Here is a 17604-nt window from a genome sequence, read left to right as displayed (position 1 = left end):
GTTACAACCGCTTTGCGGTCTTGGCCTGCTGCAATGATCCTCGATACCGCTCACGGTTTAGCGCCGTCGTCTGCCAATCCGTTATCCCGGCCGTTCTGGCGGACGCATCAACGCCATCACTCCATCTCAATTTGAGCCTACCACGCCTCCTCTGTCCATGTGGACGACCTAAAAGGACTTTACGGGCTGGGTCGTCCGGTGTCATTCTCATGACGTAACCAGGTCACCGGAGCCTGGCGAGTCTAATGCGCTGCACGATGGTGAGATCATTGTACAGCTCGTAGAGCTGGTCATTGTAGCGGCTCCTCCATTGTCCTTCCACACATACGGGGCCTAAAATCCTTCTGAGCCTCTTCCTCTCGAATGCGGCTAAGAGGGCTTCATCAGTTTTGGACAGAGTCCATGTTTCAGAGGCGTATGTGAGTACTGGGACTATACATGTTCTGTACAGTCCCAGCTTCGTCCGTCGCGACAGGTATTTAGAGTGGAGAGGTTTCCTCAGGCTGCAGTATGATCGATTGGCAGCCTGCACCCTTGCGCGTAACTCAACATCAATGTTGTTGTCGGTGGGCTGACTTTTGACCCCAGGCTGACTACTTTGCTGCGGGTAAAATCAAGTCACAGAAAGCCAGAAATGGTAGGCCGAGACCTTTCGAGGTTGTAGTGCGAAGGAAGAAGAAGAAAGTGATAGGACCGTGTGAGGATGACAAATTAGAGCGAGTTATCACAGGCCTGAATGTTGCCTACACGATCCGGTTTCGTATTATGTATCTTTTATTACGGATGTCTCCTGCAGCAACAAAACCTGATTAGTTTGTTGAAGTAAAATCCATCAGTAGATCCTTCAGAGATCCCACAAGCACTAGCATCTCACGCATCACCTGTTCACTGGCTTCAGGGTGGACTTAAACGTCATTGATCGAACCATTGAACCATTGATCCATCAGTGTCACTGAGAATCCCCGTCAAGCTAGAACGTATGTTGCGGGTCACAATGTGCCACTGTGTGCAGTGCACGGTGAACCCGTGGGGAGTTTCGAACTTGCTGTTGTAGCCGTTGCACCGCCTTCGAGATCGGAGACAATTGTGCTTCCGACTTTGGGAGAAGATAACTTTGAAGTTTAGAAATTCTGTGTTGAAATGGACTAAATTAGGCAGAAAGTGACTAATCACATAACTGAGGTCAAGCTGCAATTGCTGAACATGAAATGGATAGCCGGTGACGCAAAAGCACGTGCAGTCATGAGTTCAAGTGTCGAGGACGGGCAGTTGGAGTCAGTATTTTAAACCAAACAAGGGTCAAATAAATATACGACGACTCTGTGCTCGTTGCATGAAAGTAGTGGGACTCCCGTCGGTCCCACTGTGTGTTTTGCTTACGTTATACACGTTGCGGTTGAGTGAAGATGGCAATCTGTCTGTTCATCTTAGAGAGATGGTAAAATAGCACACGCAGTTTCAGATTGTTGGTGAAGATCGAGTATTTATGGTGAAGATCTTGTCTTCGGATGGTAACTTGTTAGTTGTCCAGGCTAATCTTCCAGAGGTCGCATTGAAGTCCAAATTTGCGATGAAAGTGTTGTACGATGGGACGTTCCGGTGGTAGAGACCTCTTGGGTTAGAGGTGAAAAGACATAGCGAGGGTATTATAAGCCTGGGTGTCCAAAAACATACAGGAAGGCTAATATCAAACTTCATGATGCTTAAATAGCATAGACTCGATTAGAGCCAGGTTTCCAGCGAGATCAAAATCTAGTGTGATCTTAAGATAGTACCAAGACCAAGTACAGACGTATAGTAGGAAAGCTTAGTGTGAAGCGCGTGGTGAGATATGTGAAGGGATTAAAGATTTGGCTTTTACATTTCGCAGGCAAAACGCATCAAGGCATACAGGCGTTTTCGGATGCAGATTGGGCAGGAGATGATAGCAGCAGGAAATCCACTACCAGTTTTGTGATGCTTTATGTAGGAGAAGTGATAACATGAGGTAAGGACATTGGCAAGCCTATCATCTATGGAGACTATATATTTTGCGCTTACTGAGATTGCCAAGAAATAGTCTGGCAAAGACGTCTTTTAGCAGATATGCGAGAAAATATGTGTGGACCGACACTAATACATGAGGATAATCAAGGTAAGGGGCCGCCCGGTGGTAGATGTGACAGCGGCGACGGTCTTCACACGACAGGACCAGGACTGAGTGAGTGAGGACTGACTATGCGGTATCAACAAGTATAGTAAGCAATTTAATAAACCTTTAAGAATGGTAAAATATTCTAAAATTTGTAAGGGTTTGAACCTTTTGTAGAATGTGTAAACGTTGAGGAGGAGTGTTAATTATAAGCACAGTTTGCACATCTCAAGTAGAGATATTCGACAGTTAGTCTGGGCATATCTTAGATGCATGTGAAAACGATGCCAGACTCATAAATCATCAGGGCTATCTTCAGTAGCCACCCGGTCGGTACGAGGCTTAGGGTAGCACGATGTGTTCTTTGTGGAACTGATTCCTCCGATGATCAGATGTTTGCCTGGACTAGGTTTCATAGAAACGACCAATATTTAAAAAGGAAGCCAAAAGCTTAACAACGTTTAGATCCTTCCAGTATCATTACAAAGTCACCTTCTGTTTCTGATTACTGAAACGACACACTCACGCACAAATTATTTTGCTACGTTAAAAATCATTTATTCAATTTTTTGTTAGTCAGCTTCTGTGATCCGTCAGCACAGCAACGTTTGCAATGTTTGCAGAATAGATGTGTGGATCTGTGCTATGTATCGATCGACAAATATTCGCACAGCTCTGTCATATTCGTCGTCTCGCAGAAGCTAGAAAGCTCAACGCTGCTGCAGCTGTTGCACTCGTCGTAAGTGTAGCATGACTTGGTGCAGGAGTACGATTGATCGGCACAATCACTGCAATCCATTGTAGCTGTGTGATAAGAAGAAGGTTATATTAGACGTACGTCCAAATCCATCCATTGGTGTGGTGCACACTTACCATCCTCATCTTCAGTATCTTCTTCAGCGTAGCTATATTCATCTTCTTGCTGTTCCTGCGGCGCCATCACTATAAACGTTCCGTTGTAGGACATGTGCTGCCCAACAACCAACTGGATAACGGTGCTTTCGCTCTCGCAATAGCTGGACGCAATGGTACGGTATTCTGTCTGCTTGCACGACCAACCCGATTCCATGAAGTTCGTACATACGCGAGGTCCAATCACGGTACAGCGCTTCTCGCGTGTTATGGCCGTATCCTGGCGAGGGGTCTCTACCGTCTTGTTAGACACTGTCACTTTCACGTCATACTCGGAAACATGCGTGGCGGAATCGGTAACGGGCGAGGTGTAATCGGTACCATACGAATCGGAACCAGCAACATACGATCCCTCCGAATCGTAACTAGTTTCTACCTTCACGTCCGAGTAGGTGGAATAATCGTCAAACCCACCGACTTCATTCTCGCCCGTGAAATAGTCGTCGAATTTATTACCAAAGTCCGTTCGTTCTTCCGTGGCTATTACGATCGATGGTGCTATGTCGTTCGTCCCGACAGACGAGCTGACGTATGACGGGACCGATGACACGGATTGAATCGACCCAGTCGATATGTAGGTAGGAGCGCTGGCTATTATATTGCTACTGCTTAATATACTGCTGCTGCTGCCGACGCTGCTAGCTATCGGCGCAGAAGACGTGGTCGTACATGTGGCCTGAGTATAGATCGTCCGCGTGCACATTCCACCCTGGAGAGTGTAGCCCGACGAGCAGTAAGCGCTGGAGCTGGTCGTCTTGGTCACGCACATGCCATCTCTTAGTACGGCAGAGCCCCGACATTCGGCCCGTATCTTTACCACCTTCGTGCAGCGACCATACGTGTACCGGTAGCCATCAGCACACTGCGGTCGACCAATGACACAGTAATCGTTCTGCAGACTGCCCTCCCTGCAGCTCGGTTGCGTGGTTTCTCGCCGGATGCATCCTTCTCGACGCATCTCGTACTCCGCGGGACAGTCCGGACCAGGTGCGATACATTTCCCATCCTGCAACGTTCCACGGGCGCACGTTAGCTTCACAACACGCTGCTTTACGCAAAGGCTTCCACGCAGCTGATAACCCGGGGCACAGGTCGCGCTCAGCACACAGCGCCCATCGGTGAGGACAGTGCCGGGCGGACACTCTGGTGAGTTGTAGCTAGTACGAATGCATTCTCCACGCACCATATTGTAGCCCGGTTCGCAGGAGGGACCTTCGCCAATGCAGAGATTATCGCGCAGAGTGCTTCCGTAGGAACAGGCTATCGTACGGCGAATTTCGCGCACGCATTCTCGATCCTGCATCGCAAAGCCTGGAGGACAGATCAATCGATGTGAGACGCATTTATCGCCCTGGACTTGGAACTCGTACGGGCAGTCGATCGGTCGTCGATCCAACTTGGTGCACTGGTTGGCCGAGAACGTGAATCCGTCTTCGCACCGCGGCGGACGAGACAGCACGCACACATTGTCACGGAGTCGCGTGTCGGGGGGACATACCGGTCGTCGGTACTCGGTCTTGATGCAACGACTACCGATGAAGTCGTAACCGTGCTCACATGTAGGAACGCCCACCACGCACCAACCACGCACAAGTCGAGCCGGCCGTGGACACTCTACCGTGCGTTGTTCCGTGCGCAAACATACGCTACCCTCCAGCCGGTATCCGGACGCACAGCTCGAGTGAGCGATACACTCGCCATCGGCCAGCACAAATCCACTCGGGCAACTGATGGCCGTGTGCTCTTCTCGCTGACACATACCCTGATGCAGGTAGTACCCGGGCGGACAGTTCGGAGTGGTGACACAGTAGCCATTCTTCTTGTTGCTTCCATTCGGGCAGGTAGCGGCCCGCTCCTTCACGGTCACACACGTTCCACCAACGTTCCGATAGCCGGGAGGACAGATGGGTCGCTGGTGGATGCAGCGGTCCCCGGCCTGTCGATAGCCATCCCGGCAGGTGGCCGGACGGGCCTGCAGACGAACGCACCGATCACCTTGCAGCACGCTTCCGGCAGTACAAGTCATCGAGTGGTACGCGACACACTGTCCACCGTCCATGCTGTACCCGTACGGACAGTCCATCTGTATGGTCATACGCCGTGTACAGACCCCATTCTGCATGGTGAAGCCTGCCTGGCAGGTCGCTGCTTGCGTCGATTGAACCGTTTGGACGGATTGGACCGTTTGCACCGTTTGCGCCGCCTGTGTGGCGCAGCCCGTTGCACAAGGAACGCCGCAGATACCGGTAGTGCAAGGATTTGCACAGGCACCGTACAGACACGGGCTTGGCGCCTGCACTGTGGCAGTTGGGACGGAAGTGGTCAGAGTACCGTGGCACTGTCCGGCATAGAACCGATACCCTGCCGGACAGATCGGATAGGCCGTCTCCTGGATCTCACAGCCACCGTTCATGGGGACGCTACCGGCGCGACACTGGGCCGCAATACTCGTCTGACACCGGTCCCGGTGCATGGTAGACCCTGGCGGACAAACTGGCGCCGTAGTCATGCGCATCACACACTGTCCAGCCTGTAGCGTGTAGCCCTCCATACAGATCATCTCGCGCGTGACACACTCTCCGCCCTCCAGCTGAGTGCCGGTCGGACAGGTCATGCTCGCCCTCGTCGTGCTTTGGCAGATCGACTCCGACTTTTTGTAGGTGTAGCCGTACTCGCACTGAGCCTCCGCCAGACAGCGACCATTTATGTAGGAAAACCCGGCGTCACATGTTGGCCTCACCTGATCGCCGCGCACACACTGTCCATCACGTCGAACCGCTCCCGGTGGGCAATCGTCCACACGCAGCACACACTTGCCTTGCCGGAACTGCGCTCCGGCCGCACATCGCGGTTCTTGCCGAAGCTGCTGCACGCACACACCGTCCCGTAGGGTGAAGCCAGATTCGCATCTCGGTTCGCCAACGACGCATTGCTCCTCGCGTCGCGTACTGCCCACTGGACAGGATCGCCGTCCCACCAGTTCCCGGAAACACTCACCACCGCGCAGTGTGAAGCCCGGCTCACAGCTCACCGACGATGAGATACACTCGCCACCCAGTAGCTGCATCGCGCGGGGACAGGTCGCGGGTCGTTCACTGTACCGGACACACTGCATGTACTGGAGCTTGTAGTCCGGCGGACAGATCTCGCGCTCGGATTCGCACACATTGCCCACAAGCCGTGCTCCGGACGGGCAGGTCGCCGGTTTACGCTCCTGATTCACACAAACACCACCACCCCGGTCGGTGAAGCCTGGCGGACAGCTTAGCTCTTGCACCACACATATGTCGTCCTGAGCTCTGGACCCGGGCGGACAGCGCGGAACTGTGCGGCGTTCGAGCACACACTGTCCTCCAGACATTTGGTAGTCGGGCGGACATTGTGGATTTCCCACCACACACAAGTTCCCGGAGAGGGTGCCTCCGGCCTCGCAGCTGATCGGTACCTGCTCCCGTTGCACACATATGCCGGCTTGCTTTTGATAGCCCGGAGGACACTCGGGTGTGTTGTAGAGACACACGCCACCCACCAACTGAGTTCCCGGCGGACATCTGGCCGCTGCGGTGGAGTTCTTCACGCACCGTCCGTACGCATCGATCGCGAACGGATAGCGGCACTCGGCGGACACCACACACACGTCATCCCGGCGCGTTCCTCGCACACAACGAGCCTCTAGGTTGTGCTGCTGTATACAATCCTCGTAGTTCAGCTCATAACCGGCCGGACAGGTGAGCTGCTCGATGTGGCTACTCTCTTGGGTGCGGGTTTCGGTAGCCCTCGACTCCTGTTTCATACACTGATTGCCTATCTGCGTGTAGCCTGCCTCACAAGTGCACGTAACGATTGGCGGTGGTGGTGGAGGTGGCGGTGGGGGCGGTGGCGGAGCAGCTACTACAGGCGCCTGTACTACTACCGGCGCTACTGCTTGCACTACTGGAGCAGCAACCTGCTGTACCATTCCACACGTTTGTGTAGCACACGGCGCTTGCAGCTGGCACTGTCCGTTCACCAAATTGTAGCCTTGCTGACAGGTGGCCTGACCGACACACGTATTTCCCACCAGATTGTAGCCTGCACCACAGTACGACAAACGTTGTACGCACTGTCCATCACGCAAGAAGCTTCCGGCGGGACAATTAATGTTAGATCCAAAATTCGTGATGCCGCCACCGATTGGCAAAATGTTTGAGAGACCTAAACCATAAGGACTGAACGTGTTGTAGCCTATCTGACGATTAGTTCGGGTTGAATTTCCGGTAGTCACATTCCGCGCTGTCGTGTTTCTGTGCGACACTGGAATGGTGGCGTTCTTGGCTAAACTAACCACGAACGAAGTGTGAAGCAGCCACGCGAACGCTACGCCCCACAATATGTTCTGTGAATTAGAGTGAGAAGAAACAGAGTAATTCGTAAGGCAACCAGAAACACAGATTTGGGCAATAAATATCAGCGGGTTGTGATGCTACACTGTACTTTAAAAAAAAAGTTTCTATTTCTATCACCTTCAATGGATTGATAGAAAATACAAGCTGATAATGGTGAGGTTTTATTTACCTCTTGCACGAATTGTGGCCATAACGTTTGCTGTTACTATCAAAACGGGTGAGCAATATATGCAAAAGTCAATAAAATGAAGTTGGCGAACGTCCTGTAAGAAGGTCATATTCTTTGACCGCTCCAAGCGATTTTTGCGTCAGAGACTCTTGTGAACATAAATATATAAAAGTTATCTACAAATAAACAACTAAAACAAAAAAATATTGCTCTGCGATTGTGACAAACGAGCAACAAACCTCCTCGATCCAACGCAAATTTTAAATAATTTCACATGTAGATGGCGCTGCTAGCATTATGCTTAAACAGAACCTAACGTATTCCAACGGACGAGGTACAGCACTAATAGTTCCAGTACTAACATATGCCATGAGTCACAGACTTTCTGTCCTAAAACGGAGAAAAGCCGTGTTTGAGCGGAAGATGGTAAGAAGGAATGATGGCCCCTCCTGTGTGTGTGTGAACAATCTAACGAGCAGCGAGCGATGATCTCGATAGCGTGCAGCGAACTAGACTCGCCGGGCTCCGGTGTGCTGGCCACGTCATGAGAATAGCACCATCCAATGCCGCCCGTTAATTTATTACGGATAGTCCACAAGGACTCCGCGGCAGGCTCAAACTAAGATGGATTGATGGCGTAGATGCGTCCACCAGCTCCCGCTATCGATGTGCCAGGGAGACATCAAATCAATATTCGTAGTCAAATATGCTTATCACACACACACACATTTTCCTTGTTTGAAAATAATTCATAAACACACACACACACACACATAAGTTTGATTGTTTTCTGAATTATGAACACTCCCGAATCCAGTGCTCTGGTGCACTTCCAGGTTTGGCTCCACTGTTTTGCTTCTGTCCGTCACAGTTTCTAAAACTTTTCACTCGTTTTCACCATTACCTTGACTGCAGCTGGCTCCATTGCGGACCAGTGCTCGACATTCACCGTGCAGCAACCAAATTTACACTGACTCCCGGCAGAGTTTGGGGAATGATTTAAATATTCCATACCGCTACCCCCTATCATTAATCAAAGGTCAACGACGATTAGCAAGAGGCAATAGCATGGGATTAATTTTTTGCTAGCTTTCTTTTCGTTGTACATCTGTGTACATTGATGTTATGTAAAATGAGAATTCAAAGTACCCTGGGCTGGTGTTGTGAATTTGTAGATGCTTTCGGCGTGGCTTCTTTCGGACCTAGTTTAATTCACTTCGCGGAATGCTATTACCCATCACTTGGATGGCTGAACAGGGTTTGTACACCAACACCAGCACCTAATTTGGCGTCAAAACTTCCGGAAAACGGTATGGTAAGGTTAGCGTAAAAAGGTTATCAGGAGCTGGGAGAACAGTTTTGAGAAATGTAGATCGCGCTGATGGCTTATTGTGTTGTTTCAGTTTAAATGTAGCTCTAGCCGCTCGTGCTTTGAATTGTCACCGTGTTGCTGTTGGCCATGCCGTCTGCTAGATGCTCTCCCGAGAACCGTTTCAATGTTAAGGCTACCACAAAAAGGTTATCAATGGACGAGATGCTTCAGAAACGTTGGTTCCTGCTTGCCGCTAAAGTTTTCGTCCAATCGTCAGTCAACATCGGGAGTGGCGTACGTGCTGACGTCTTGCAATGTTTCGTGCGAGCTGGATTATTGGTGTGGCGCTTTTCGCGTCACATCTGCACCTGGCAGCGGCGGAAACTGTATCCATACCGAGAGTCTGTCTGAATGGGGCGTACGACAGCAAGGGAAATTGTGTTTGCAATCCGGGCTTCAGTGAGTACAAGGGTAACTGCTTTCGAACGCAAGGCCCATCGATCTGCCCGCCAGGATCGATCATGTGGAATGGAGTGTGTCAACCAACAGTTCTACCACCGATTCGGGATGTCGTTCCGGCGCAGGAAACGTTCGTTGTCGTTCCTCCGCTGCGAGTTACGCTACCCATTCCCGAGCAGCCGGATCCGCTCGATCCGACCAACGTGGAGGAAACAGCACCGGACGATGAGGACGATAACGAGGACGAGCATCCCGTGCACACGTCACCGATTCGCGACCACTACTTCAACGTGACCTACCAGCGAATCGTCAACAATCACAATGTAATACACAACGAGACCACTCACAATACGCACAACGTTAACAACGTGGTAGTTACGCTAACTCGCAGAAAGCTCAACGGAGCCATCAGAACGGTCGTGATAAGAAACAACGAAACAACCGTACATGAGGACGAACCACGCGCTAGGCAATCGAACAGTACCGATGCTTCTGGAAGTGTGGACTGCACGGACCGGCCAACCACAACCACCGTGGTGCCGTCCGTCGAGAATATACCGTGCTGTACGATCGTTTCGCCAAGAGTTTGTCAAAAGCAGACGGATGAGTGGGTTTGCTTTCATCGCAAGCAGTACGTGTGTAGCAAGGTTTGCACCGCCAAGGTGATGTACTTAAGGCCGAGGAAACCACGCTACCGCCATCCCTGGTTGATAATGCCGCCGATGACGAACTACTACACTGCCCCGCTCGAACCCTGCCGAATGGGGAAGTGTCCACCACCAGGTAGGCAGCTGAAGCCCTTCAGAGCTGTGGCCAGGTACTGACTCGATACCTTCCTTCGGGGCTCCATTTCAGATTGTTCCGGCTGTCTGCAAGGCAGGAGCCGATGCCATCCGATGTGCTACACGTACGACTGCATGAAGGATGACAGCTGTGAATTTGTCGATCAGGAGCTGATCTGTAAGGATAGGTCGGACCAGATATGTGTTTTGCTGCAAGAGCAATCATACACGCTACAACCGCCAAAAAGCCAGACAAAACAAAACGTGTAGCAATAATCATACGTGATCGATTGTATTTCTACATGCGCTCAATTTCTTACTTCCTATGCAGCAACACTTTATAGCCGCTCGCTTTCCTAGCACTCTACTGCACAAACGATTCGTCTTCGTCGTACTCGTCGACGAAAAACACCTCATTGTTCAACGCACCATCACCTGAACCGTAGTCCTCGGTGTCATCTTCGATCGCTACACTGGCAGCCGTTGGGCTGTCGCTGGTGGAATGTTTCTTCTCTTGCCACTGTTGCTTGTAGTGTGGATGAGTGGCCGGTGCGGCCATGTACGGATTGTCAATGTCCTGTGTGCAGTTCTTCACCGTAATAGTGCTGCCGTCCGTAACTACGGCACACTTGGCCGCCGGGACGCCCCAATCGGCCGACACCTCGTTTGTAACGGCGAAGTCGTCCGTGTCGTAGTAGAGCACGTTGGAGGGGTTCAGTGCAGGGTCGAACGTTTGTTGTCCCCAGGCTGGATCGATCCGGTCATGCCCGTAGCAACCATACCCACAGTCACCGTAGCTGTCCGCACAGTTACCCGCAAGGTAGCAGGGTGGCTGATGGTAGTAGAACGGACGCAGGACCGGTCCCCGCCTATATCTGGGCCCAGCGTCGAACGCATCATCGTAACATCCACGACACTGGTCCTGCATTCTCGAGTGTCCATTGAACGATTCGTACCCGTATCCATAGTGGTCGTAGCACCCTTCACATATCACACTCATATTAGCCACCTTCCCGCACACGACGTACGGCCATTCGTCCACGTACACGCAGGTCGGCTTTTCTGGCTGGGGTACGTACGCGATCTTCTCCTTACACTCGCCCGTACTTCGGTTGCACCGTGTCCGCTTCTGGACGTGTATAACCTTTGCCGTGCACTGGGGTCCGCAGGTTTGGAACTTGTGGTGCTTGCAGCGCACACCCTGTGTGGACGTGTGACAGCTTTTGGGCCGAACAGCCGTACAGCAGGGCTCGTCTTCGGCCACAGCATCGCCCGTGCCCGGTACGACTTCGGTCAGGTTCGTATACACATGGATGTTGTTCACGTTGGTGTTGTTCAGCGTGGTCGGCATGTGTATGTGGTTCGTGTTGTTCACTATGTTCGTGAGCCGGATGACGGTCGTAACATTGACCGGCACGCGATAGTGCACACTGTTCTCGTAGTCCTCCGCACCGTCGTCGATCTGATTCGAGTCCGGCCGGACAATGACCGTGCGATCTAGGCTTTTGAGCATGGGCTGCTTTGCGGCTGGCAGTGGCGGGACTGGTACGAGTATCTCGAACGGCTTTGCCGTCTGTATCACCGGTTCGACTATGGTCGGTGGGCAGGGCATCACCTGCCGCTTGTGTCGATTCTCCCTAGCCTCCTCGATGCAATCCCGGTAAGCTTCATACTCGGTTTGTTGGCAAACGGTATTCTCCACGTTCTGCAGTTCACATGGTGTGGGAGCAGCATTCAAGCTGCCACCAAGACAGAGCACCGCCGTTACTATCCCTATCAGATTCATCTGCAACGAGTGAACAGAGTGGGTAATTGAGGGAAGAAAAAAAACAGGCGTTCCTTTTCCTTTCCTAGAGGTGTGATTCGCTTTCGCTTTGTGCTTATTTATTTTCACATTTAATTTTCCATCACATTCATCATTCCGGCCTGGGGCGGTCAATTATTTCCGCAGGTCATCGATTACCTCCGGCACCCAATACATCAAACGACGTTGACACACGCGTCTACACACCGGTCAAAAATGTCACCTTCCTAGCTGATATCACCAACGACCACCAATTTCGCATTTTTCTTATCTGTCCAAGCATTGGCCAATTTTTTATTCCCCCGCTTTGGCACATTGAAAGGTGGCACCTGACATACCATACACCTGATTGCGAAGCAGCAAATCGGAAGCAAAGGCTAACGTGTGCTGAGAACAACATCTTCACCAGATGACGATTGGAGCCTTCAAGCACTGGCACCCACAACACTGTACTGACCTTTTTGAGAGGATGAAGCGAGAAAGACCCAGGACCCGGGACCTTCAAGATGATGTAAGTCTGGAGAGCAACTGAAAGTCCATCGTACCTAGACCGCAAAATCAACGTTCACCGTCGCCACATGCTTGTCGGGTTTTGTTATCACTCGCCTCAGACCTGATATTGGAAGATATCATTTCTTTATCTTGTAAACCGAAAGCTCCCTACGGCCCCCTTGGCTCCCTAAGCCCAACTGGGATATTCGGGGTAGTTCGTACATTTTGCAATTTTGCTAAATGTCAGTCACCTACATCCAGTTCACGACATCCAATGGCTTGGAACCGTGAGTTTTGTCCAGATTAGAAAAACTACTTACGTGAACGCACCATGCGCTGGATAATACGTTGGCTTATGCTGAATTATGATAACGCATAACTCCTATGCTTGGGCTCATATTTCCATAGAAATCGTTTGCTTCCATAGTTTGCTGGTTTTTTTGTTTTGTAACTCAATATTTATTGTGGTACAAACAGGTTCTCTTCAATTTTGCGTTCAAGAAAAGGCGTGCTTCCGGGCCTGAAAACCGGAACACGTTGGGACCTGCAGAACAAATCAGCAGTTGTAACACACCTCGGGGAATGGTATTTCGTCGATGACCGCTTTCAGCAGGTTTTGAAAGTTCCAGTTTCTGAACGATGCTATCATGTAGTCGCGGAAATCGAAGTTCGTCATTACCTGCAACGATCAATCAGTGGGAAAAAGGGTTAGTTGGAAGAGGTTCTTCAGCTGTAACCCCGAACCCCCCTTCAATACTCACCGCGCGTGAAATCAGCTGCACGTACTTGTTGTTAGGATAGCCCACCGTAACGATCTTGTTCGAGTTATCTATGGACATGAACTGTAGCGAACCGGTAGGTTCGGTGGCGTTGAAATACTGTGACACACGCAACGGAAAGTCAAACTGGTTGTACGTGACGTACAGTGTTCCGGTTCCGTCGTACTCCTCCAGGTTCGCCTTAAAGTCCAGAACCACGCCGATGCCGTGCCATTTCAGCGCTCCTTCCATGCTGACTTGCGTGTCCAGGAATATCTCCTTAAACTTTTGTCCATCGAACTCGATCGAATCGATCTTGGCGAGAAAACCGGAATGAAACGACACATTGCCACTGATCGAGAGCCCTTTATCGGTGATTCTGGGAAACATTAGAAAGAGGATTAGCTCGGGTAAATTATTATCCGATGAACGTTAATCGTACAAGGTTGCAACCGCAGTGGGGTTAGCGCTACGCGTACTGATCGGCCCCGAGCAAGTAAGGGCCCCGAATTTTGATTGAAATAGCGGCAAAGGCAAACGATATGTAAGGATTATCTTTGGAAGATAGTGATGCCCAACTACGACAAAAAAGAATGATTTTACTAGTAAACATTCTTGCGCACAGGAAGCTCACATCAAAATGGCTGTCTAGAAATTGCTAGGTTGCATAAAAATATCACTCGGAATGTGCTGTAGTTTTTTTAAACATTTTTTTTAAATCCCGAAGTTCAAATGCATCAAGTAAAATCTCCTTTTCTGCTGTAAAGCGTGTAAATTGCACTTTATGGCCAATACAATGGTTTACTAAACTTTCTGATATCACGTAGCCACGGTTATCAGCCACGTAGTAAATAGTTTTACAGCCCAATTACCCAAATAATAAGCCCAATACAATTTTTGAGGTCTCCACAGATAAGCCGGCACCCAAATAAAGACCACCGCCACTCACGAGCACTCACTTATGGTTACTGAGTTACCCAAAGTATGGTATGTATCTTTTCAGATTTTGTTTAACAATTATTATTTATTTATTGTAATTCATTATTACAACAAATTTTTCATTTTTTTTCCTAACTTTTACCTTAAGTTGAGGTATCTCAGTAGCGAAAAGTGAGTGCCGATTGAGGATCTCTATTCATAACTAGCCGATAAGCCTAGGGTATCATATTTGGCTACTTAGTTACCTCACATTTAGGTAAAATTTAATCAAAAAATTGAAAATTTGTTGTAATAATGATTAATAATAATTATAAATAGTGAATAAATAAATAATTAAAGTAAAAAAGTCTGAAAAAATACCCTTTTGCGTAACTCAATAACAAAAATGAGTACACGTGAGTGGGGGGGCATCTATTCAGACTTTAGTCTCGTATTTATCTACGCGTACCGAGTGTTGTCGCCATCGGGTAGGTTGAGCAACTATGTTGGTGACTGTACTTACTGGATGGGAGCTACGTAATCTGCGATGGGCAGGGAGTTTCCTGAAATATATCTGCCCTCCAAGATCTCCACCACACGTTTTGCAACCCTTTCCAGGTATGGGCGGGCGCCAATCACTACGGGAAATCACAAAAAAAAAACCTCCTGCATGATAGGAACGACCACAACGCACACTTTAAAACCTTACCAACCACAGCACCATGAACCTGAGCGGGCCCGACTAGAGCCAGGCCTACCGTGGTGAGGTAAAGCCATTTCCGCATAAACACTTTTAACTTTATTTTCATAGTTATGGCAGCACGTCTAAAAACGTAACTTTGTGGCAATAAATTGATGTTTGATATGGATTAAGCTGTACGGATTTGCAGTATCGCCCTCAACAAAGCATCGTTATCTTATCAACGGTCAAATTTTGAAACACACCAATACACTGTCGCACACACTTTCTCACACTCGTTCACTCTCTCTCTCTCTCTCTCCCACTGGTTACTAAAACAAAGGAGGCGTTGGATTTGTTTGTTGGTCAATGTTGTCATTGTTTGGTTTGTCTTCGCTCGCCATGGACGAAAAAGACGTGTTTGGGACACCTTTCCCTGATTGGGAATGTAATATCACAGATAGTTTCACACCACTGCCAGATGGAAACTTGTTTGGAGAGTTCCAAACCATCGCAAACATCAGCGAACCACATCCGTTGGACCATATCGGTTGGCAACTTTACTTTCCGAGCAAAGGTAAGTGAAACCCGAATTGAAGTATCATTCCACTACCATTCATTGAACTCTCTTGTAGACATGCGTTCGTCACGTACAACAACTCAACACATACGATGCCTGGAGAAACACTACAAGGAATTCCACCGGGACTATCCATTATCGGAAGTGAAGCATTGCAGGAGCTTTGAATTTAAGCTTCAGCTTGCTAGGAGCGATCTGTATCTAAGGGATGCGTGGCCAACGTTTGAGCATGATCTTCAAGAGTATCCTGACTACACAATAGCCTGCATCGGGCTGGCCATGTATCGTAGTGTTGCGGCATTGTGTTCCTCCACAACCGAGATACCGAAGATATATCCACAATTGCATTACTTTGGCACAGAGCGTCCAATCAGCTCGATCGATACAAATTGCACGGGCAAACTAATCACTACTCGTGGGACAATTACACGTGTTAGCCAACAGTATGTAAATACCACGTGGAGTACCTACAAATGCAAAAACTGCAAACATACGAGAGTGATTTCGCAGTCGCATGAAGTTGGCCGAAGGACCTGCTCAAACTGTCATGCAAAGGGTGAACTAGTACATCGCAGTGCATCCGCTTTGAACCGGAAGGAAATCCATCGAAACATTACGGTTCGAGAAATGGCACTTTCATCAAACCACAATAATACTCTTGACGTTAAAGTACCGGACGGGATTGCAACTAGCTTAGTACCTGGAGCGGTTGTAACTGTAACGGGCATTTTAAATGTGGATGTATCGAATATGTCCTTGCATGCGGTTTGTATACGCGCCAACCGTAGTGAACCATCCGCCGATCGTGGTGTAGGGGCGACATTCAACGCAACCGATTTACGCGCTATTAGAGAAATTCATTCTGAACCTTTGCCGCTCAAACTACTGGTACATTCGATCTGTCCGAACCTGAAGGGAATGGTGACAATTAAAGCTGGTTTGCTTTTGGCGCTGTTCAGTACTAGCAGCGACACCCATGTTCTTCTGGCTGGTTCAGAGAGTGATAGTATGCGACAGCTGTTGGAACGTTGCCTATCAGCATCGCCCAAAGGAGCGTGGATGAACAATTCTTCCCAAAAGCTTGATTCATGGGTAGCTGCATCGCTATCTGGCTTTGATCTTTGTTGTGCAGAACGAATCGATATCCTGGAGAGTGTAGACAGCTTAGAGAAAATAATGATCGACAGTGCATTCAGTACGAACGGTTGTACAGCACGTGAGAATGTGAAAGTTCCGGCTCGAGTCACCTTGTTAGCTACAGCATTACCCGACCAAGGATTGTTTGATGCTGGGAAACCTTTCTTAGACAATTTCACCATGTCACGAGCGTTTTTGGAAAGATTTGCCCTGGTGTTTCGAATGGAAGACACCATCGATCCAGAAGACGATCTTGTTTGCTTCAACGGGGTGCGCCTACATCCCGAAAAACCTTCCCCAGCTAAATGCAGTGTAGAAATACCGTTGGTAAGACAGCTTAAGCTGCATCCTGGAGACCATCTCGATCCTTTGCCAATCGAACTGATGCGCAAGTATATAGGTATGTGCGATGGGGCTTTTCTCATGTAGTATTTTATCTAACACAATTTATTTTCCAGACTATGCACGCCACCATTGCAGCCCGGAATTCACCGAAGACTCGACGAAGCTGTTGGAAGGCTTCTTTTCCCAAATGTGTTCCATCCCCCAGTGGCTAAATATATGGAACGGAATGAAAATGAAACAAATTCAGAACATGGTTCGGGCAAGGGCGAGAATAGATCTCTCTGCTGAAGTAACTTCCCTGCATGTGATGGACACGATACGGATTGTTAGTCGCAGCTGGTACGACAAGTACGATACGGACGACCGTGATCCGATGGTCCGATTACCGGCGAAAAAGGGACCAATGAAAGCCTCCACTGTTCGTCAGTTTCTAGATGTTTTGCGAACACACTCGGAGCAAGTGAAGTCAAAGTTGTTCACCATGAAAGATCTACGCCAACTGATGCATGACTTTGATCTGCCGGGCGTGGAAGATGAGATCGTGGAACGGCTTAACATGCAAGGTTATCTGTTGAAGAAGTGTGCGGGTTGCTACGAGCTGCTAGTTTGACTACCTTTTCGTTGTGTGTAGTGAATTATAGAATCTCCTTTGCCTTTTCTGTAAACAATAAATAAATTTGATATTTTTCTCTACCATCTGCTCACAACGGTCAATCTGTCTGCATTTGAGAAAAGCTGTCA

The 17604-nt window shown here is 49.2% G+C and overlaps 5 protein-coding genes across 6 annotated transcripts; 2 read left to right on the top strand and 3 right to left on the bottom strand.

Moving 5' to 3' along the window:
- Positions 1–2664: 2664 nt before the first annotated feature.
- LOC118503210 (neurogenic locus notch homolog protein 1-like) lies at positions 2665–8596 on the bottom strand. The gene is made up of 3 exons (XM_036036198.1): positions 8502–8596; positions 3005–7418; positions 2665–2935 (listed from the first exon to the last, which is right to left on the bottom strand). The coding sequence occupies exons 1-3, from the start codon at positions 8520–8522 to the stop codon at positions 2775–2777; spliced, it is 4596 nt and encodes a 1531-aa protein (XP_035892091.1). The 5' UTR covers positions 8523–8596; the 3' UTR covers positions 2665–2774.
- A 402-nt stretch (positions 8597–8998) lies between these two features.
- Positions 8999–10453, top strand: LOC118503217. Its single transcript, XM_036036210.1, has 2 exons — positions 8999–10151; positions 10224–10453. The coding sequence occupies exons 1-2, from the start codon at positions 9224–9226 to the stop codon at positions 10418–10420; spliced, it is 1125 nt and encodes a 374-aa protein (XP_035892103.1). The 5' UTR covers positions 8999–9223; the 3' UTR covers positions 10421–10453.
- Positions 10418–12548, bottom strand: LOC118503216. Of its 2 annotated transcripts, none has more exons than XM_036036209.1 (2): positions 12412–12548; positions 10418–11936 (listed from the first exon to the last, which is right to left on the bottom strand). In XM_036036209.1, exon 2 carries the CDS (start codon positions 11934–11936, stop codon positions 10515–10517), a length of 1422 nt encoding a protein of 473 aa, XP_035892102.1. In that variant the 5' UTR covers positions 12412–12548; the 3' UTR covers positions 10418–10514. The 2 variants fall into 2 exon arrangements, with proteins under 2 accessions (XP_035892102.1, XP_035892101.1); XM_036036208.1 differs by lacking the exon at positions 12412–12548 and adding an exon at positions 12293–12395.
- A 333-nt stretch (positions 12549–12881) lies between these two features.
- LOC118503218 lies at positions 12882–15036 on the bottom strand. Its single transcript, XM_036036211.1, has 4 exons — positions 14832–15036; positions 14646–14760; positions 13208–13583; positions 12882–13125 (listed from the first exon to the last, which is right to left on the bottom strand). The coding sequence occupies exons 1-4, from the start codon at positions 14929–14931 to the stop codon at positions 13003–13005; spliced, it is 714 nt and encodes a 237-aa protein (XP_035892104.1). The 5' UTR covers positions 14932–15036; the 3' UTR covers positions 12882–13002.
- A 17-nt stretch (positions 15037–15053) lies between these two features.
- On the top strand, positions 15054–17577 carry LOC118503213 (DNA helicase MCM8-like). The gene is made up of 3 exons (XM_036036203.1): positions 15054–15378; positions 15437–16918; positions 16977–17577. The coding sequence occupies exons 1-3, from the start codon at positions 15171–15173 to the stop codon at positions 17471–17473; spliced, it is 2187 nt and encodes a 728-aa protein (XP_035892096.1). The 5' UTR covers positions 15054–15170; the 3' UTR covers positions 17474–17577.
- The last annotated feature ends 27 nt before the right edge of the window (positions 17578–17604 follow it).

Source organism: Anopheles stephensi, chromosome 2, assembly GCF_013141755.1.
Source record: "Anopheles stephensi strain Indian chromosome 2, UCI_ANSTEP_V1.0, whole genome shotgun sequence".
NCBI lineage: Eukaryota > Metazoa > Arthropoda > Insecta > Diptera > Culicidae > Anopheles > Anopheles stephensi.
This window is presented reverse-complemented; position numbering and strand designations above follow the sequence as displayed.